This window comes from Pteronotus mesoamericanus, unplaced genomic scaffold, assembly GCF_021234165.1.
Source record: "Pteronotus mesoamericanus isolate MK-2021 breed Mesoamerican mustached bat unplaced genomic scaffold, CSHL_Meso_final contig_263, whole genome shotgun sequence".
In the NCBI taxonomy this organism is placed as follows: Eukaryota; Metazoa; Chordata; class Mammalia; order Chiroptera; family Mormoopidae; genus Pteronotus; species Pteronotus mesoamericanus.
This window is the reverse complement of record NW_026555112.1, coordinates 13465195-13486966: the sequence shown is the minus strand read 5'-3', so window position 1 is coordinate 13486966 and position 21772 is coordinate 13465195. Positions and strand designations below refer to the sequence as shown.

At 43.0% G+C, this 21772-nt stretch overlaps 1 protein-coding gene across 1 annotated transcript in view; it reads left to right on the top strand.

The window, feature by feature from the left end:
- Positions 1 to 21772, top strand: part of ANO2 (anoctamin 2) — a 294279-nt gene that overhangs the window by 58870 nt on the left and 213637 nt on the right. Inside the window, exon 4 of the mRNA XM_054574699.1 lies at positions 19755 to 19906. Coding sequence (XP_054430674.1) covers positions 19755 to 19906 — 152 coding nt within the window. The remainder of the gene's footprint in view (positions 1 to 19754; positions 19907 to 21772) is intronic.

The following is a 21772-nucleotide window of genomic DNA, read 5'->3' as shown; positions in this document are numbered from 1 at the left end:
ATTCAAGATGTCCAACATGTTAATTTGATACATTTATCTATTGTAACATGATTGCCATTGTAGCAATAATTAGCACCTCTATTACATTACGTAATTATTTTTTCTTTGTAGTTGTTGGAATAAGTAAGTTCTAGCCTCTTAGCAAGTTTGATGATTATAATACAATACTGCTGTCTATATTCACTCTAGTGCTTATTTACTCTAGTGCATTAGATCTCTAGGGCTTATTTACTACTTGTGGCAAGTTTTACCCTTGAACATCTGTTCTATTCCCTTCCCTCCATTCTCTGGTAACTGATATTTTACTCTTTGTTTTTACAAAGTTTAGATTTTTAGGTTCCACATGTAAGTGATATCATTCAGTCCTTTTCTTACTCTGATTTAATCTCACTTAACATAATATGCTCAAGTTTCATCTATGTTGTTGCAAATGGCAGGATATCCTTCTTTCTCATGGCTGAACAATATTTCATCCTGAATATACACAGTGTCTTCTTTATCCATTCATATGTTGATGGGCACTTATGTTTTTTCCACCCCTCCTTCCTTTTTATTTTGGAGGCATAGTATGGTAGACACTGCACTAGAGAGTCCTCAGAAGGCCAGACTTTTAGCCTTGGTTCTGCACTTATTTGCTGTGTGACTTGGGGGTATCACTTCATCTTTTAGAGCTTCAGTTTCCTCATCTGTGATATGGGCATAATAATACCTGCCCTATTTTTCTTAGGAGGTTGTTGTAAGAATCTAATTCTTAACCAGTACTATGGCAGTACAGGAGTTTGTTATTGTATCTGTGTTCTCAAATCTTTTTTTTGCATATTTGAGTCCCCAGTCAGTTTCCTTCCTGACCCAATAGGCAGCCAACCTGATGGAAATCCTACAGTAGGAGAATCTTTGGGGAGACCCTGAAGGGCACAGAAGTAATCCACGCTCTCAGAGAGCTCAGAGTCAAAGGCACAACAGGAAGAATGCATGTGCCCACACATCAAAACACTAATTCTACAGTTTGTCATATAGCAACTCCTTAGCCCAGGACAGATTCCGCTTGTAAATATGTCGGTCCAGGGAATCAGGAGAACAAAGCCAGTTGGTGGCTCCTGCCAGGCTCCATGTATAACAGAAAGAACATTTCCCTGTAGTTTCTGAGCCCCAGATGTGACATAGCTGGACAGTTCTGGTATCCTTCTGTAGATTCAGTCACATGACCCTAATCTTTGTATTCATAGACTGCAGTGGCTTTTTGTTGACCTCACAGTGGGTGTCATAACCAGGGGACCGAAACAGAACTTGGTGTGCTGGGTAGGATGCATATGTTTTTAAAAGTTAATCTGAGACCTGATTGCAGGGCAGGGGTGGGGGTGAAAGCTGGTTCCTGATATGAGAAAGGAGCACAGAGGGAAGGATGAGACAAGAACGTCTGTGGAGGACAAGTGTTGTGCCTAGTGGCATTTTTCTCCTTTTTAAATGAGTCTGGAAAGTGACCACAATGAGAAGAAACTACATTTGCAGAGAGCCACACCCTGGCGACTGGGGGAACATAGAGGAAGACTGAGGCATAGTATGGGACCATATAAGCGTCCTCCAGGCCTGTGGAAGCTTGTGTCATAACTCAGTGGGCTCTGGAGAGACCAGGAAGATGGGGAGGAAATCACGAAATCAAGATCTCAAACCTGGACAAATCCATCGTAATGTGTCTAGGGATTCAGAGTCTTGAGCACGGATATTAACTGGGAGGGGGAGACTTGGAAGGAAGCATTTGTTTTCCAAAAACAACAACAGAAGAGCCAGCATTTATAAGGGACACTCATCCATGCACAGGAAGAGGGTGGGAAGGCCTGGCCTTTGGCCCCAAGCAGCCTGGGAAGGTTTGAAATGGTTGCTTTCTCACCTCTGCTCATTACCAAGGTGGCCTTTCTAGACTGTGCTCAGCATCTATGTTTATTTCTCATTCACTTTCATATATATATGAGTGGATACTCCCCTTCCTTACCTCTTAACATTCTCTTATTCTCCAAATGCTGCCTACAGCAGAGACAAAGCCAGGAATGGATGAGGGGGAGATAACCAAGTCCATTTTTATCAAGGAAATCATGTTAATTCAGGCAGAGTCCACTAAATTGCTAAGTGACATGTCTGGGATGGGTGAAAGTCACTTTTGTCCATTCAGTCAAAGCTTTTGTAGCTATTATTAATAGTGTAAGTAATATCGTACGGGTCATGCATGCTGTCCCCAGCAGCTTGTAAGGACTTTAGCTTTTGAGTCCTTCCCATGCAAAGAGATGCTTTTAACTTCCAGCAAGTTATGCTATTCTTAGGAGTCTAGGTTCAGAGCTCCCCTCATCTCCAAACCAGGAGTAATAAATGTCTCTGAGAGCTGTTGTTAGGAGCAGTGATGATATACTTAGGATGCCTAGCATAGAGGCACATGCAACACAAGATAATTGCTATTATTGCTGTTGTTGGTATTGTTGTTCATATATGATATGTTGGGTAGCACAGTTGGCACCAGATTGGGGCTGCTCCTTCCTGCTATTTCCTTTCACAGCCAACATCTGTAGTGTTGGGGGCGGGGAAACAGGCCCAGTCCTTTAAATCGGCGAAGGCAGCCAGAAGCCCAGACACGGAATCAGAGAGGCGGGAACAGATGGCCTTCGGACTGTGTGCTGGGGGATTTCTGTTTCCTACAGCATGGGTCCTTGGGGCGTCCGTAAACATAATGGCTCCATGTGCGAGGTCTGCAATGCAGTCCTCGGGAAGTCCAGCAGGCCCCACAGCCCAGGAGGGACAGCTTGAAGGCACCCATTTCAAAGGACAGACAGCAGGTGTGACAAGAGGAGGCCTTGAGTTCTACTCCTGGCTCTGCCCCCATGAATTTAGGGTTGATTCATATCTTAGCTTATTTCCCAATACAGGACTGGAGATGGATTACAACCAAAAGCATAAATACAAATGGATCGTTTAAAAGGACACATAAAAAGGAATTATGTAATTGAGGAGGAAGTAGGGAAATAATGATAACTGAAATAAAAAGCAAGGATGATTAAAGCAAGTGAGTCAGATTTCATTCTGAGTTTCCTGGTAGCCAAGGCAGAGACAACTGTGGCTCACATAGTCTATAGAAATGAGCATCTGTTTTGTCGGATGAGGCAGATCTTTCTTGTTATTAAAACATCGTTTTTATATAAAAGGCATAAATAATATAAGGGACATATTGTCAGTAATGAGTTCATATAAGGTGCTCGAATGTTCTTTGTATAACCATTTCTTAATTTGATTCTGGATAAAAACTGAGGATGTAATGTCGACCTGTATTTCAGAGAGGGCTGTCCTACAAAATAATATAGGTAAATTTCTGATGCGCTAACTTGATTCAGAGATAAAGGTTGGGGAAGAAATACCAATCATACTTTTATTCAATCCATGGAATCCATGTTTTGAAATATTTTAATCTACTAAATTGCATATATTAAACAATAATTTATCTTCTCTTTTTCATTAACGGAAAGAAACCACCTATAACTGCCACTGATTCAATGTAAGGAAATTGGTGTTACCTCGCTGAACTAATATAATTCCAGTTAAAAATCAAAGAAACTTAACATTTTTGTTAGCCTGAATGGCTCCTTAAGGAGGAAATATTAATCCTATTAAGCTTTGTCAATTATTGGAAGTCATTCTCAGAAGCCTATCCCTGCCTCTCTGGTGATTCTGATTTGATAACCGTGGCTTTTGCAAAAGTTCCACAGGACGAGCCTCCCTGTAGTTCATGGTGCCCACTCTGCTTCAGGGACCTGGTCCAGATTGGAGGCTTTTATTAATCAGGGTTCTCCAGAGAAACAGAACCAACAGGATGTGCATGGGTGTGTATTATACATGTTTTTTTGTAAGGAATTGGCCCAAGTGACTTGGGAGGCTAAGAAGTCCCAAGGTTTGCAGTTGCCAATCTGGACACCTAGGAGAGCCAGTGGTGAAAGCTCCAATCCAGATGCTGATAGGCTCAAGATCCAAGAAGGGCCAATGTTTCAGTTTGAGTCCAAAGGCGGGAAAAGATCAATGTCTGAGTTCAGCAGGCAGTGAGGAGGAGCTCCTTCTTACAAGTGGGAGGGTCAGTCTTTTTATTCTATTCAGGCATTTAACTGATTGGATGAAACCCTCCGCATTAGGGAGGGCCATCTGCTTTACTCAGTCTACTCATTCAAATGTTTATCTTATCCAAAAACATCCTCACAGATACACTCAGAATATCTGGGCATCCTGTATCCCAGTCAAGTTGACACATAAAATTAACCGTTCCAAAGCTGGTACTTCTAAGGCCCATAATCCTCTTTGTAGTAGGTTGAATAGTGGCATCCAAACATGTATGTCCAAATCCCAACCCTAGGACTTGTGAATGTGATCTTATGTGGAAAGTGGGTCTTTGCCGACATAATTAGCTAAGGATCTCAAGAGATCATCTTGGACTTCGGGTGCACCCAAATCCACTGAGTCTACCCTAAGAGAAACGTAGGAAGAGTTTTCAGACACACAGACACACAAGGGAGAACTCCATGTGAAGATGAAGCCAGAAATTGGAGTGATGTAGCTCTAAGCCAAGGAGTGTCTGGATGCATCAGAAGCTGGAAGGGGCAAGAAGCTTTTTTCCTTGGAGCCATAGGAGGAAGCACAGCCCTGCTGACACGTCTGCTTTAGATGTGTGTCTTTCACAACTCTGGCAGAATAGGTTTATGTTATTTCAAGGCCCCCTCCTCCCAGTTTGTGGTAATTTGTTATGGCAGCCCAATACACTGTCCCTCTGGGCAGAAAGCAAGAAACAGACCACTCAAGACCTGGCGCTCTGGTAGGCTTGTTGGCTTGCTCTGTATCGCAAGAATCTACTTTTCCTCTTCTAATGTTGCTTGAAATAGGCTTGTTCACTTCTTGATGCCGGGTTTTGGGTTTGTTTGGAGGAGGGTTTGTGCAGGCGTCCTCCTGTATGACCTTGGTGTGTCTGGATCTACTGCACATTCCGTTCCTGCTTTGATGAGATCGGAGAGTCTTGGGTGAGGCTCACTTTAGCATGGATGGTAGAAGGACACCCGGTGTGACTAAGAAAAGCTGCTTGTTTATTTCAACAATTAATTTCTCACTTATGTGTCTGTTTCCAAAGATTATCATTGGTTTGATTAAGGTAAAGCTTCTGCTTCAGTGAAGGGTATCTGTAAAATAAGGATGTTAGCATGTTTTAAAGCTTGCCCATATTTTATACTTTAAAGGGAAAGGTTCATAAAACGACTCTCAACAATGTAAATCAAAATAAAATAAATACCTTAAGAAAAAAACGAGTAACCCAAAGACATAAGTTGATAAGTAGATAATTACATTAATTGTTTTAAAGATAGCTGATGCTTCCTATGTGCTGTGCTCTTTGATAAGCATTATTTTATCCTCACACTAACAATATGAGGTATGTGTTAGCCTTGGCCCATTTTGTAGATGAGGAAACTGAAGTTCAGAGAGGTTAAAAAACTTACCTAAGGTCACACAGCAGGAGGGGATTAGATCCAGGACTCAAAGTCTTTTCTGCCTAGCTCCAAAGTCATGCTTCTACCCTCTCACTTCACATGAGAATCCATAACGAGGGCTAGAGGGAGCATAGTCTAGAACAGAATTTCTCAAAGCTTAAACTGTAGAATAATAGTCTTTTGTTTTAACAAAAACCCCCCCACAATTCCATAATCTAACAGACTCTATAAAGTCTAATTATTACAACTTATCTGACCAATTAAAAGTTCTGAAAAGCTTTGCAGGAAAGAAAAGTGTTCTATTTTGTTCAACTTGTTTCCTGCTGAACACTGATGTGTTACTAATAGGTACAGTAGCAGGTATCCTGGGAACCAGAGGTCTGCAGAACATACTTATGGAAATGCCACCCTAGATTAAGGTATCTGGGATTGGCAGAGGTAACACACATTTTTATTTTTTCAATGTCACAGACTAGCTCATTAAGTTATTTAACAGTCGTGGATTACAGCTTTCTCATCTGCAAAATAAGGAGGTTAGAACCTAAATTCTCTGTAACAGCTTTAAAATGCTATGGTCCACATGTAGGCCAAATGACAACTTGTGAATTTTTTCATTCTTTCTCTCTTACTGCTGTTAGTGGAGGGAACTGGGAACAGATAATCTTTGAGGTCATTCACTGATTGTTTTCATTTATCTAAGAGCAAAAATGTCCTCCATCTGCCACTTCGTCAAAGCTGTGTTTTAAATGAGGTAGTGCACTGTGTCTGTGGATACCTGCTTCTCACCAGGGGCTGCCCCTGAGCCGTGAGGCCACACCCCTGGTTTTCTCTGAGTTCTCTTGCACACGCTGGACCGCTCTTCTCTAAAGCGTGCCTTACCGTGGAACCTACATCAAGCTCCCTGATTTAGACTTTTGTCAAAAGGAGAATACTTTTCTTTTTCCAGGGACTGAACCTTTTCAGATGCTTTGAATATTTGCCTCTGGTCCTAGAATGATCTCCCCACTCTCCCTAGATAAACAATAAACAATAAAGACACTCATCCTTTGTGCCGCAGCCCAAAGCTCACTTCCCTCTTAGCCCCTCCTCTGTTCTTTTAGCTGAACTGTTGTCACCTCTCCGTACAGTGAGTATTTTTCTTACCTGTCGATTTTTATTTAACTGCTTTGGGCACTTTACTCTTGTGTCTCCAAACGTACCATAATCTCTCCAAAGCAGAAACTATAGTTTATGCTACCTGTGTATTCCCTGTAAACTCTGGTATAGTGTTCCATAACTAATAGATGCTCAGTAAATACCAGAGGGATCGACTGATTGATGCCAAATAATTTCTGTTCCCGCAACCCTAGGATCTTCTTGTGGCTGTGACCCTTCGCACAACAGCAGGGATTTCAGCTCCACACAAAAATTCATGAACAGGAGAGACACTCTTTTCCCTCCTTACCCTGACCAATTCCATCTTTTATTAATCGGGTGGTAATTTAGGGCTCTTTGGATAGTTGAGTGAATTCTCCCTGGTGACCAGAAAGTAAAAAAGCAGGAGAGATCCCACGAGTGTTATTAAGGATGGAGAACTTGTAGAGCCTGGGTCTTGGGCAGGGAGTCACTGTGTCTTCAGCCTTCAGAATGCCTTGCAGCACAGATTCCTTTTGTTGTTATCATCAGTAATGTTTAAATGAACCACAATTGTTGCTGTTTCCATAAGGTTGGCTGTAAGGCGGGGCCTTTCTCCTGTTGCCATTGCCTGTTCCCAAACATTTGTTTTTAATAGATGCACAGCTGAGAGGACAGGGTTTATATTTGATATATTATGGGCTTTTTGGTGCATACTCTTTGATTGCTATTTAAATCAGCTGGAAAGAGTGCAGAATACTTTGAATTTTTGTTCTTTTTGTTTTCTGTAATCCTTCTCATCTTCAAAAATCAGGAGAAATAATTGGTGCCACCTAAGTGCTGCGGTTTGAGTAAGGAACCCGAGATGGCACATGGCCACGTTCTAGACGTGGTACAGGCCTGGTAAGACCACACTGAGGCTGAAAATGCGAAAATGGAATGACACTTTCATTAACAGTGAGGCTGAAAATGCAATGGGAATTGAATTTGATTATTTTATTAAGTTGTTTTTAGACTCATGGTTAAGCAAATACTGAAATAGAAGTGGTGGTTTTCTTTTTAAAAGCCTCCTTCATGTCTATTGAAACTATGGTAGCACAGGCCAGGCTAGGGCTGGCTGGGGCCCAGATACTGGGCCCAGCGCCGGTGGGGCTGAGAGCAGAAGAGAGGCTGACCATTGAACTCATCGCCCAAGGTGGGGCCCTTTGGGAGTGAAAGAGCAATTGATAATTATGCCGGGACACAGTGGGAAGTGCACATTGTCCTGAGTATCTGGGGCACGTGGTCGCTCTCCATGGCTGCCCAGCTGGGCCATGGCGGCCCCCTGCGGGTGTGTGGGAGAGGCTTGCAGGAGGGGCGAGGCAGAGAAGCAGCCAGGGTCAGTCAGCTTCCGGCCCTTGGGGCTCATGGGCAGAGCTCTTCTTACCCAGTGCTGGTTCGTAATGGCTCTCAAGATAGAACTTACATGTTCAGGAATTTTGGAGGCTGGTTCTTATACCATTGGTAACTTCAAATTGTGCGTGGTGGGTCTACAGCCGTCCTCCCTACCCACAGTTCTGCTTTCCATGGTTTCAGTTATCCACGGTCAACTGCAGTCCAAAAATATTAAATAAAAAATTCCAGAAATAGACAGTTCATAAGTTTTAAATTGCACATGGTTCTGGGTAGCGTGATGACAATCTCATGCCATCCTGCTCCATCCCACCCAGGACACAAATTATCCCTTTGTCCTGTGTCTCCACCCTGTTTACACTCCCTGTCCATCAATTAATTAGTCTTCTTGGTTACCAGTACTGTATTTTCTGGGGCGCGCGTGCGCGCGCGCGTGTGTATGTGTATGTGTGTGTCTGTAAAGGGGGGGCACATTCATATAACTTTTATTACAGCATATTGTTAAAATTGTTCTATTTTATTATTCATTATTGTTGTTAATCTCTTTCTGTGCCTAATTTATAAATTGAACTTTATCATAGGTGTTTGTAAGAAAAAACAGTATGCCTAGGGTTTGGTACTCTGCATGGTTTCAGATATGCATCGGGGGACTTGGAACATATCCTCTGTGGATAAGAAAGTTGGGGCCACTACATTTATACCATAGAAATCAGCACATGTTACAAATTAGCAACCTTGACTGCCCCCAACCAGAGAGGCTGGTGCTTTCTAGCACTTGATGGATGAGGGCGCCGAGCAGGGGAACTGAGTGCAAAGGCCGGGTGGGACCACCGAGAAGATCTGTCCTGTGGCTGGGGTAAGGTCCAGCCTGAGGGTGTTATGTGATTTCTGCCACAGGCATTGAGTGGCAATTAGTCAGAAAGGGGGCCAGAAATGACAGTGTCTATGCCAGGGACTCTAAACAGATTCTGTATCTGCTACCTCCGATACAGAAATTGATTTCCCACCACCCCCCACTTGCTCACTCTGCTCCAGCCACACTGGCCTACTCACTTTCCTGCAAAATGCCAAGCATGTTTCCATCTCAGGGCCTTTTTGCTTGTTCTTCCTCCTGCCTGGAGACCTTCTCCAGATACCCCTCACTTCCCCGAAGCCTCAGCTCAAATGTCCCCTCCTCGGACAGGCCTCCCAGCCCCCGGTTGTGAGGCAGGCTCCCCTGCACCCTTCATCTCTGTCTCTTGTTTTTTGCTCAGCTACCTGATACTGAGCCACGTGTATGAGTCTTTGTTGTCTGTATCCTCACTACACTGGCAGCTCCATAAGGGCAGGTATTTTGTTTGGCTATATTGGCAGTGCTAGAACAGGGCCTACTATAGAGCAAGCACTAAATTAGTATTTTTTTTTATCGTTGTTCAAGTACCGTTGTCCCCATTTCCCCCCTACCACTCTCCCCTGCCCCACAGGCCCCCACCTCCCACCCTCAGTGCTACAACAGACACACAGATCAATGGAACAAAATAGAGAGCCCAGAAATAAACTCATGTCTCTATGGTCAATTAATAATCAACAAATAGTGTAGAAGCACAAAATGGAGTAAAAATAGCCTCTTCAACAAATGGGTTGGGAAGACCTGGACAGCTACATGCAAAAAAATGAAACTCGGCCACCAACTTATACCATACACAAAATAAATCAGTTAATGAGTGGAAGAATGGGCCAGACACAGGAGACCCGGTCCATTGGTGATGGCTTGCTGGAGAGGGGTGCCGAGATGGGTCCCGAGACTCCATCGAAGGGCCTTAGGAAGGAATGCTGCAAGCGTGGGGAGTGGCAGCATAGTGGTGCCTGTCCCGTAGTGGCCACACCAGACCTGGGTCCTCAGTAGTCTCTTTAGTTAGCAAAGAACATGTAGGAAGAGTCTAATTGTAGCTGGAATGGGGTTTGGTTGTTTATAAGGGTTTAAAGTCCTCTGGAAGTTTAGATTTTTATCTGTCCCTCCCTCCATCCATCCATCCATCTATCCATCCATCCACCCAATGAATATTTATTGAGTATCATGATGTATGACATACTCTGGTGAGGGCTGGTGACTCAGTGGTGATAAAAGTAGGCTGTGGCTTCATGTCGCTTCAGTGTGTTGAGGATTCAGAGGTTAGATAGCTAGCTATGAGCTGGGAGGCACCCACAGGAGAAAAAGAATGGAGTGGACCGAGAGCCAACCAGAGGAAACTAATTTAAGTTGTGGTGGGGGCAGGGTGCAGGAAGGTGGCATTTGAGCTGAGGCCTGAGGGCTGGGTAAGAGTTGGCCAGAAGAGGGAAGGACCTGTCCTGCAGCCCAAGGTAAGAAAACCCTGGCCTGTGTCGGGAGCTGAGGGGAGGCCAGCGTGCCAGTGTGCATGCAGCACAGAGACTGCGGGCAGAGCGGGCTGAGGCCATGGTGGAAGCAGGAGGCACAGCTTGTAGGGGCTCAGTCAGCCATGTAAATAGTTTGGATTTTATCCCACTTTTTAAAGTCAGCAAACATTCATGTGTAGAAGACTTACTAAAACAATTAAAAACTATAAATGAGTGCAGAGTTAGACATCAGAGAATATGTATTTTGTAAATATGTTACTGTCTACATGCAGCAGTGCTGCAAACAGGAGGTTGACCTGTAGGCACAGGTAGGGATGAAGGCACTGATCAGCTCCTGTTTTTGGTGTGCACAGAGACTGCCTTTGGGCTCTAGAATGCAGCTGATCTTAGCAGCTCATCATGTTGTTTGTATTTAATTGGTGAATGGCTTGACAATCACTTACAAGGGCCAATGTGCTTGTATGTGGAGCTCCTCAGACCCGGTCCTGTGCTTCTGGGTGTGTGTGTCCCTCCCTCTGCCCTCTCAGGCACCAATGGGGACAACAGTGGATGAATTCTGATGCATCTTTAGCTTCTCTTCTTTATAACTTCTTTAGTCCACAGGCTTCCGCTCCTGTCCAGCTAGTGGCTTGTGGTGCCACCTTCTATACTACCGACGTCTCTGTGTGTCTGAGCCTTTTGACATTAAAGGTGAATAGGAGGGTGTGATGATAATCTTCAGCCTCTCAAAATGAGCGAGACTGACCCTGAGTTATCCAGTGATTGGAGGAGCAGAGAAAAGCAAAAACAAATTCAAAGAGACAGATAATCCGAATTAGTGCCTGTGGGGCTGTGGGGTGTAAGCAGCACACGTGTACGCAGCAGGGCTCGCTCTCCATCTTTCTACCTGCCTGTGTTTTTCCTGCTAAACTTTTCTCACCAGTTGCAGAGGGAGACCCTCTTAGGTCACTATCGATAAGTGACTCATGGGTAATCAAGATTATATTGTTTGTGTGTCATGTTGTTATATCTCTTACCTTCCTGTGCCTTGGCTTCTTTATAAAATGAGGACAGAAACATGTGTATGTCCCTGTAGCATTGGTTCCTTGCATCCCAGAAAGGAACATGATTCCAATGTAGAAAAAAAACAAATCAGTCCTCAGACCACACTGCTGTGCCTCTCTGGAGGGGAGAGACAGAGCAAGACAAGGGCAAAAAAGAAGTAAGAAGAGAAGGAATGTCAGTAAACCTCTTAGACTGTGACAATGAGGCCAAAGCGAGCTTTTATGAGAACCACATTTGAGCCCTGGAATAAAAAATAAGAGCAACATACTTTAAAAATTATTTATGATTTTAAGCACATGAAAGGCGTATCGTGTACCCAGGGAGGGCATAATGGGGAACAGCTGGCTAACATGTGTCTTGCCATTTCTGAGGATGTTCATAATTCTCTGATGTCCAAGAATAACAGTAATAATGATGCTGCTGCTGATTGTATTAATAATAATAAAGAGGATTGGGTGCCTTTCCTGGATCCTGCTGAACACAAGAGAAGAGTCCGGGCTGCTGGGTTTGGTGGGGGCCAAAGGGAGTTCCAGTCTGCTTCCTTCTCAGAAGATCATGGAGCCCTTCTAAGGATCAAAGGTTTAAGGAAAAGGTCTGGATGGGCGAGTCAGGAAACATGGGTTCCAGGCCTGGTTTCACCATGAACTCTGGCAATTCCCCCACCCGTCTCAGTCTCAGTTTTCCCATCTGTAAAATAGCAGTGCTAATACTACTTGACAGGCACACCTTGCAGAATTTTTGTGGGGCCCAGTGAAATGGTGCCCCTGGAAGGACTGGATACATTGCAAAGTGTTCTGTCTACGGAAGGCGGCATCATCATCTTTGTACTTCTTTGGTGCTTGGCTCATTCATCCACCAAGCTCAGCACCAGGCATGTAGGCACTGGCTAGAAATGTTTGTGCTATGAATGAATGTGTCTTTTCTATTAAATCATTAAAGCTGTAGAATGTTAGATGTGGACAATACTTTAAAGGCAATTAGTTCCAGTCCTCTTTGTTATGGTGTGTTAGGTGGGTCTTCAGCAGGCCTCAGTCTCAGGCTAATTACCCCCATTACTGAGTGAGCACTCTACCCAGTGCCCTGGCAATAATGAGATTTTCCATTCTGGCTGTTGGGAATAGGTGCTATTCCCAGTCCTTTCAGTTCTCTCAGGCCCATGCTGCCAAATACTCCGGGGGACCTTCTGCAGATCTCTTGGGGTCTTTGTGAAGTTCTCTTTCTTGGGCATGCTCTCTTAGGAACTCTAGTTGCTTTGGTTTCTCCAGACCTATGGTTCTTCTCTGTAGCCCAGGGAATTTGCTGGCTTCCACCGGTCTACCCTTCCTGCATTGTGGCCCAAAACCTCTCTCAAGGCACTGAGCTGGAGCAATCATAGACTCAGCTTGTTTGTTTCCCATCTCCCAGGATATTCTGATGTCCAGTAGGTGGAAAACTGTTGTCCTATTCTGTTCAGGCTGCTGTAACAATATACCACAGACCTGGTGGCTAATAAACAACAGAATTTTTTTTCTCTCAGTTCGGAGGCAGGAAGTCTGAGACCAGGGTGCCAGCATAGTCAGGTGAGGGCCCTCTGCCTGGTTCACAGCTGATGCCTTCTTGCTGTGACTTCATATGGTAGAAGGGGCTAGGGAGTTAGTTCTCTGGGGTCTTTTTCAGGAGAGCGCTAATCCCATTTGTGAGGACTCCACCCTTATGACCTAATCACCTTCCAAAGATCTCACTGCCTAATCCCATCACTATGAGGAGTAGAATTTCAATATATAAATTTGGGAATGGGGTGGGGCACAAACATTTAAACCACAGAAACTATTATCTCATGTTTTTTGTCTGAATGTTTTGGTTGTTTCAGGTATGGTAAATCTGGTCCCTGTTATTCCATCACAGTGGGCAGTGTGGAAAGTGAAAGTTCCCCAGTTCTCTCTTTAGAGATGAAGAACCCAAGAGGGAGGGTGACTTGCCCAGAGTCACACAGCTAGTTTGTATCAGCAAGGACGAGGACCCAGGTCGTTCAATCCTTAGATGTTATTGTGTTCCTGCTGTGTTCCAAGCACACAGATTATAGTCCTTGCTCTCTCTAAAAGCCCATACTCTGTTGGGGAGACAGATGGGTAGACTGAGAATAAGAGAAGAGCATGACAAATTTGATGACACAGGTATTCTTTCACAGGGTACTAAGGAAGCATGACAGGAAGTGAGTAGCTAAGGAAGGTTCCCTGGAAGAGTTGATACTTGAACCTAGTGGTGAAGGAGGAATAAATAGGTGAAAAAGAAGGGGAGAAGTTCTAGGAATAGATGGAACGTATGCAAAGGTGTGGAGATAGGAAGCAGGTCCTTTGTCCTCCATGCCTAGTGTCGATGCAAAGTGGCTCTAAACCATACTGTCTCTTGCAAGGTGCCATGGGGCCATCCACTTATGCTTTATTGTGTGTATGTGTCTGAATACATCTCCCCAAAGTCCCTGAAGTCTGGGAAATCTCTTTCCAATGTAAGTCAGCCATGGTGTTTGAGCCTGGGCATATTCAGTTGGGGCTGTGGAGCAAATGGTACCTTGAGGTTTCTGGTGGGATGCTGGCCTTCTACACCTTTGATGTTTTTTTCCTGAAGGCAGACAGTATTACTCCCAGTGATTGGGAGCACCCTCCATCAAGGAACAGTTAAAATCTGTGCTGATACCCTTCCTGGTCCCTCTACACCATATTGTCCCTTGCAAGAGGACTGGGCGCTGTGGCCCTGTGCTGGTGCACCTCATCCCTGTCCCCAGGGATACTGGCATCGTCAGCCCCTATGCCCAAGAAGCTTTTTTTTTTTTTTTTTGCAAGTCCATGAAATTTCCATTTTATTAGTTTTATATCACACTAGTTCAAGTGCATGTCTTTACAACTACTCCAACATAGGTTCTCTGGAATTATTTCAGTTATCTGTAACGTGACTTTACCAAAGATGTTCTAAAACAAACATTAAATTTCAAATTATTAACTTTTAGATGAAAGGCAAGAGAAATAAAGTCATCAGATGATGGTTGGGGTTGTTCATTTCCAACAAGCGACTGTGTTGAAATGTTGCTTCTGATACAGCAGTTATAAATTAGAATCTTCAAAAATAAGGGTAGAACCAAAATATAATAAAAAGAAGCTTCTGTAGCTTAAACCTCCCACAGTTCTAAACCTCTAGCAAAAACAAGGTGTAGTATCTTTCCTGAAAATTAAGTGGGTTTCCAGTATTTCCATGCAATTGAGCTTTCAGGGAGAGGTGTTCAAGACTTATTAATGTAGATGCCATCTTGGCTCTGATTGCATTAATTATGCCTGAAGAGTTTAATACCCATCCAAGTCCAAAGGTGGAAGAACACATACACTGGTATGGTAATGGGCAAGAGCAGGCTGTAAAAACACAGGATGGCTGTGCTTGTGCAGCCCTGTGGGAAGTTTTCTTCCACAGAGACTGAGTAGAACAATCCTGCTAAAGAGACCAGTGGAGTAAGGACAGTCAACGTAGGGAGAGACAGAAACATTCTTCTCTCCCACTTACTACCTGCCACCCTGACTTTTTTTTAAAGGTAGATAGTATTAAGAAAATTTTGTTGTGTATGTGGTTTTTAATTATGATTTATTGCTGCTCCGTATCTTCTTGCCTCTTACTTTGATGTGTCATCCTCGCTGCCTGTGGTATCATATTAGGAATCCCATCAATAATTGGATAGGCTATTCCCAAGTCTTCATTAATCAATTATGCTGATGCTAGAGCAGCCACTGCTATACCTCAGCCAGGGCCTGCACTGCCACCCTGGGCAACTTTGCCATGGCCACCTTTGATGCCATCTCTAAGACCTACAGATTTCTTGCCCCTGACCTCTGAAGAGAGACCGTGTTCACCAAGCCTTCCTGTCAGGAATTCGCTGATCATCTTGTAAAGACCCACAGAAGAGTTTCTGTGCAGAGGACCCAGGCTCCAGCTGTGGCTGCCACAAAGTTTTACAGAAGGAAAATAAAGTGAATGAAGTCTGATAATAATAATAATAATAATAATAATAATAATAATAATAATGATAATAATAATAATAAAAATAATGAGACAGTCAAAACTTGTCCTGGTCCCATTCCTGGTCCCTCTAAACACAGAAGGCAAGTGCCCAAGCAGTTTGGCCTTTTCCTCTAGTGAGCTCTTCCAGATACACTACCAAGATGAAGGTCAAGAACTTATAAGAGGTTCTTAGCTATCCTTCTTCCAGAACAAGGCCCTGAGACAATTACTGGATTATTAATCTATACCAACTGAGTACAGGCATTCCTGGCCTCTGCCAGGGCTGGCGTTCCAAGTGCCTTTACAGCTGATGAGGACAGGAAGGGAAGCCTTTCAGCCAGATAGATGCTTCAGACTTTTGTTTTGTTTCTTCAGCCTGGCTTATTTTTATCAAGGTCTGTTAACTTATGGGTATTGTGTCCCCAGCCTGGGCTCCTTCAGTGGCAGTAACTGCTGTCATTCAATGTTCATTCCCCAGAGACTTTTCATTCATTCATTCATTCATTCATTCATTCATCCTTTCATTCATTCAAAGACAGGGAACAGTTTGGACAGTGTCCTGCCTTCATGGAAATTATGCTTTGGGGCAGCTGGACATTAATCAAATAATCACTCAAATAAATGTAAAATTAAGACTGATAAGGGCTTTATGGAGAGGCATTTGGCCCATGGAATAAAATGTGGAGACTTCTACAGAGTCCTGTGGGCTGTATTAAGAGTTTTGGTCTTTGTCATAAGAGCAATGGGTAATTGTTGAAGACTCTCCCCAAAGAGGTGACATGGTCATATTTTTTCCTTCAGCACCATCACTCAGGCTCCAATATGAGGAATGAATTAGAGGACAAGAGTAGGGTTGCCAGATACAATACAGATGCCTTAGTTACATTCAAATTTTGGATAAGCAACAAATACTTTTTTAGTATAAATATGTCCCAAATAAAAATTATGGTTGTTCTTGTATAAGTATATATATATTTTTTATCCTCACCTGAGGACATGTCCATTGATTTGAGGAAGAGAGAGAGAGAGAAAGACAGAGAGAGAGAGAGAGAGAAATGATTCAACATTGATCGCAGATCAATCCCCTAACCCTTTGCGGTACAAGACGATGCTCCCAGCAACCAAGCCACCTGGCCAGGGCTATAAGTATAATTTTTAAGTGTAATTATATCCCAAATATTGCATGGCGTATATTTATACTAAAAAATTACTTATTGTTGATCTGAAATTCAAATTTAACTGGACATCTTGTATTTTTATTTGTTAGCTCTGGCAACCCTAAGAAAGAGAAGATATGAGGAGATCAATTCTTGCTGTAGTTGAAGGCTCTTTAGGAAGCCACAGGTGGAAATGGAGAGAAGAGGACAAAGAAGAAATACCCTTGGTCAGTCTGAGTCTGTCATTCCAAGGCATCTGGAAGACAGAGTCCATCAGCTTCCCTCCTGCTCTGATACCTTAATTTTCATGCATACACCATTTAAGGCACATGATTATGGGTATGATTAACACATCATTGCAGTCTCAGTGCAGGGTCCGTGCCTGGTCAGAACCTGCCCTAAATGACCTATGAAACATGTGCTGAGATAACGTGAGGAACTCATCTTTTTGATCCCCTCCCTCCGGGCCCAAAGATGCCTGGAAGGTGGGCTATTTGCATTGCAGTGACCAGTGTGTGTGAAGGAGAGCTTTGGCAGAAGCAGTATTGTCAACTGCACACTGTCATTTTCCTATGATAACTCATGCTTTAGCAAATAAAGCAGGAGAGTAAAACAGTTAAAAACACTGGCTTTGCCAGGGGGTTCAAATACTCCAGCAGTTACTATCTGGCTTGCGCTATCTGTGTGATCTTGACTGAGATACTTAACTTCTCTTGGCTTTGCAGTATGTCTTTCAGATTAATGCTAATGTATATCAAGAGCCAGGCACACAGGAGACACTTACTAAATAGTATGTGCTCCTAGAAATAAACAGTCCCCTTGTTTCAGAAAGCTGGTTCCCTCTGCTTCTTACACAGCCTCACCTTGAGTTTGTCGTTGTTCGAGCCCTTTGCTGATTTCCCATTGCCCTGTGTAGCAGGATCTCGGTGCACTGGTCTTAGTTTGCCTTTCTACCATGACAGTTACTATGTCCCCATTAAACTCTCATGCTCCAAAGAAACCAGGCAGCTTAACCCTTTTGAAACCCAACTTGAACTTTTCCACTTTTTTTTTTTTTGCCTGGAATGTTTTTGCCTATATCTGTTTAAGCCTTATTCTTTACAAGTATTTATAAGATCAGGTGAATAGAAGTGTGATCAACTAAGATAACATATGTGTAGAAAATAAAATAAATGCCCATCTCTAGAGAAATGACTAAACAAATTAGGATTCATGTCTACTGTGTAATATTATGCATTCATTAAGGTAGTTCTACCTGAACTGACCTGGAAAGGTATATAACTGTGAACTATCGCTAAGTGAAAAAAGCAAATTATAGAAAAAGATTATAATCACAGTTTAAAAAGGGATTCAGCTGTACATGCATTTCTGAAAGAGTTGGGATAAAACATGCTCAAATTGTTAATAGAGATTTCTTCTGGAAAGGATTAGGTTGGAAGAGAAAGAAAATGACATTTAGTTAATATACTTACATGGTAAGGGTTTGTCTGTTTACTAGAACTGTGTTAATTTTATAACTGAAATTAAATCAAAATGCATAGAAAAATTTATTAGAAGAAATAAACTGTGGTTGTGTTTCAGTTGTTAGATAGGGGTGGTTCTTTCCGTTCCCTCAACTTATCACTATGATATTAAAGAACAAACTGATAACAAAAGAAGGTTACCTTCCTGTTAAGGTCCAACGGAAATACTACTCTCTCTGTAAAACATTTTTCTGATCCCTCAACTAAATGTGCTGTCTCTTTCCTTTGAACCCTCAAAGCATGTTGTATGTCTTCTGTGGCTTTTATCTCTATCGTTTAAGTATTCCATTCATGTTTTACTGCCTGTCCAGATTTAAGCAACTTGAGGATACCATGATAGAGAAGAAAACCAGCTTTCAAGTTAGAAGCTCTGGATGTTGGCTCTTGTTCTAATTATCTATTGCAGCATGACAAATTAGCCCAAACTTAATAACTTAAAACATAGTCATTTTATTCTATATTACAAGTTTTTGGTCAGCAACTTGAGCAGAGCTGGACTGGGTGATGCCTCTGCTTCACTGAGTCGACTGAGGTGGTGTTGACTGAGTCACTTGGTGGTATTTGGCTTGGGGTTGAGTTGAATGGGAGAGCAGCCAGGACACTGGCTAAGCCCAACCCTTTTCCCTTCTAAGTCCTCTCTGCAGACTTCCTACAGGTGGCTCAGGGCCCCGAGAGACCAAGGCAGACCAAGGCAGAGCTACCTCTCTTCCTAAAGGAGGAAAGTGGCAGAGTGTCACTTCTGCTGGACTGGTCAAGCAGCCAGAGCCTACCCAGAATTAAGAGGGTAGAATAGAGATGCTACTTTTTGAAAGGAGAGTTTGTGTAAAAAAATTCGAAAAGGGAATTTGTGTAAAAAAATTTGTGGCCATCATTAATCTGTTACAGCTTTGCTGTGAGTATAACCTCTGTGTCTCATGACAACATCTGTGAGTTAGAAAGACCAAAAGTTATAACGTATGCAAAAGCCTTCTGTCCATTATAAAAGGCTACGTGAATTATGAATATCAATGATTATCTTGGTACTAACTCTATGCCTCACTCAAGGCGGATACTCATTAGATGTTTAGTACCATTTATCAGATAGTTCCTAAAGAGAACACACAAAGAAGGTAATGCAACCTGATCACACAGGGGTGTGGTATAGCTGTGGAGTATGGATTTTGGATTACGTTGATATAAATTAAATTCAAACTGTCACCCAGTAACTATCTGTGTGATCTTTGCTGGCTCATCTCACCTTTCTGAGCCTTGATTTTCCCATTATAATAATTATTGTTTATTTAGCTGGGTTGCTGTGAGGAGCATTGGAGCTAATTTGCATAAAATGCTTTAGGATAGTGACTGTCACATAGTAGGTCTTCTGTTTCTCTTACAATGATATAACAAAGTCATATAGAAAGTTTGGACTCATTGCTCATTTCTTTACCCTGGCCATCTCCATTTGCCCAAATAGATGGAGTCCAGAGCCCAAGTCGTGAAAGCAGTTGGGAAAGGGAATGACCCTACTTCTTGTTTCTCCCAGCCTCCTCCTCTCCCCAGAGCGGTTCCCTCCATGGGTTCTGAGCCCCATGAAGCTTTGGTTGGTAAGTCACTCTTCTCTGAGTGTTGGATGTGGCTTCTTTTCAAACCTGTGGCTTTACCTTTCATAGATGTACGAGATCAAATCAGAAGGCTGCATTGCGAAGAAGTTCAACGAGATTCTGCAGAAGCTGAGCTCGCCCCTGAAGCCCAGAGTTCCAGACCATAGTAACAACAGGATGAAAAACCTCTCCTACCCATTCTCCAGGGAGAAAATGTACCTGTGAGTGTTAGAACTGTGGGGTAGGGTTGTGAGGGGGGACGGAAAAGAAAATCAAACACTGCTCAGTCACAAAGTAAGTACCCCGTGCCTGGGAGATAGGAGAGGAAGCATATTCTCATGGTGAAGTATTTCCTCTGTCTCCTTCCCTACATGAGATTATCACAAATAACTCCTGAATAATTGTCCAGTGGCTTATGGAGAAACCTGCCATTTCAGTTATTTTGCATGATGGGTGGAGGATCAGGAAGCAGACAATAAAGCTTGGGACTCAGATACCTGTTTAATTCCTATGAAGAACCATTCTGCCCCGTTCCCAATCTAATAGGATTTTAACATACTGTGATAACCAGAGAGAAGATGAATAAAGCTTCTGGATTTCTGTATCCTCAGCTGCTTACTCATGCACTTATTGACTCGGAGGAGACCCCCTTCCGACACCCTACCCTGGATGAGGGAATAAGAGCTCTTCACAGGGATGGTTGTTTGGGAAACCTTAGGATGGGGGAGTCATGCTTGGGAAGTGGCAGGTGCAGCAGCAAAATATTCATTCTGTTTTAAGAGCAAATGAGAAAATAAAAGACGATTGGGAATGATAAGAGAATTAAGCAAGAAGGACAAAGGGAGGGCCATGGAAAGACAGAGAAAATATAAGGATTTGTCTTCTTTTGAGGAGTCAGCCTTCCTGCAGCTGTGTTTTTGCTGTCATTGGATAGTATCTCCTACTCATTTTTGCCATGTTAATTAATGATTCTATACACATATATACGCTGTTCTTTTTGTGTGTATTTTCTCGTTGAATCCCCCTTCCCTATGGTTCTGATATCAATTCTGGTCACCCATTCCAATATATTGGTTTGTTTTTCCATACGACCAAGAAATTCTCCAACACGAGCTGGGTGAGAACCCAGTCTAACTGGAGACAGCATCAAATTTCCCAGGCTGAGGTCTCAGTCCTACAAGACTCCCCCTCCCCCTACTTCAGATGCCAATTGTAAGTCCAGCTTGTTACCTGTGCTCCTGACTGACTGACTATAAATCAGAGGTTCCCATGACCCCCTCTTTGGGTTTGATTAATTTGCTGGAGCAGCTTCCAAAACTTAGGAAACCAGCTTACCCACTAGATTACCAGTTTACTACAGAAAGTATTAAAGGATACATATCAACAGTGAGATGAAGAGGTGGCAGAGTGTAAAATCCCAAATGAAGGAACTTTTGTCTTTGTGGAGTTGGAGGCTGACAGGCAGCATGTGGCAGAATTCTGGCTCCCCAACATGGACATTCTCTGAAACCGCCCCTTCTGGGTTTTCATGGAGGCTTCATTCTATAAGCATGGTTGATCAAATGGTTTACTATTGATGATTGATTCAACCCCCAGCCCTTCTCCCTTCCCCGTAAATCAGGGGGTGGGACTGAAAGCTCCAAACCTTTATTCACAGTTGGTTATGCTGGCAACCAGCCTCCATCCTAAGTTGCTTTCCAAAAGTCATCTCATTGACATAAACCCAGTGGTGGTAGAAAGAGGCTTGTTATGAATAACAAACACTCATTTCACATTTACGGCTGTGAAGTGATTTTAAGAACTGAAGACAAGAGACCAAATTTTGTAACAAAAGATGTGTCTGTTGCTCTGATTGGTCAGAAATTCCAAAGGTTTTGGGAGTTATGAGCCAGAAACAGCGAAGACCAAAATATGTATTTTATAAATCACAATTTTGCAACCTCCTGCGAGGTAGCCGTCCAGATGTAACTACCTTGTTTTTATAGAGAAGAAACCAAGGACCAGGGTCTGCCCAAGGCTATACAGCCTTAAGTGGCTTAACTGGAACTGGCATGCTGACCTCCTGGCCTGCTGTTCTTTCTACACTC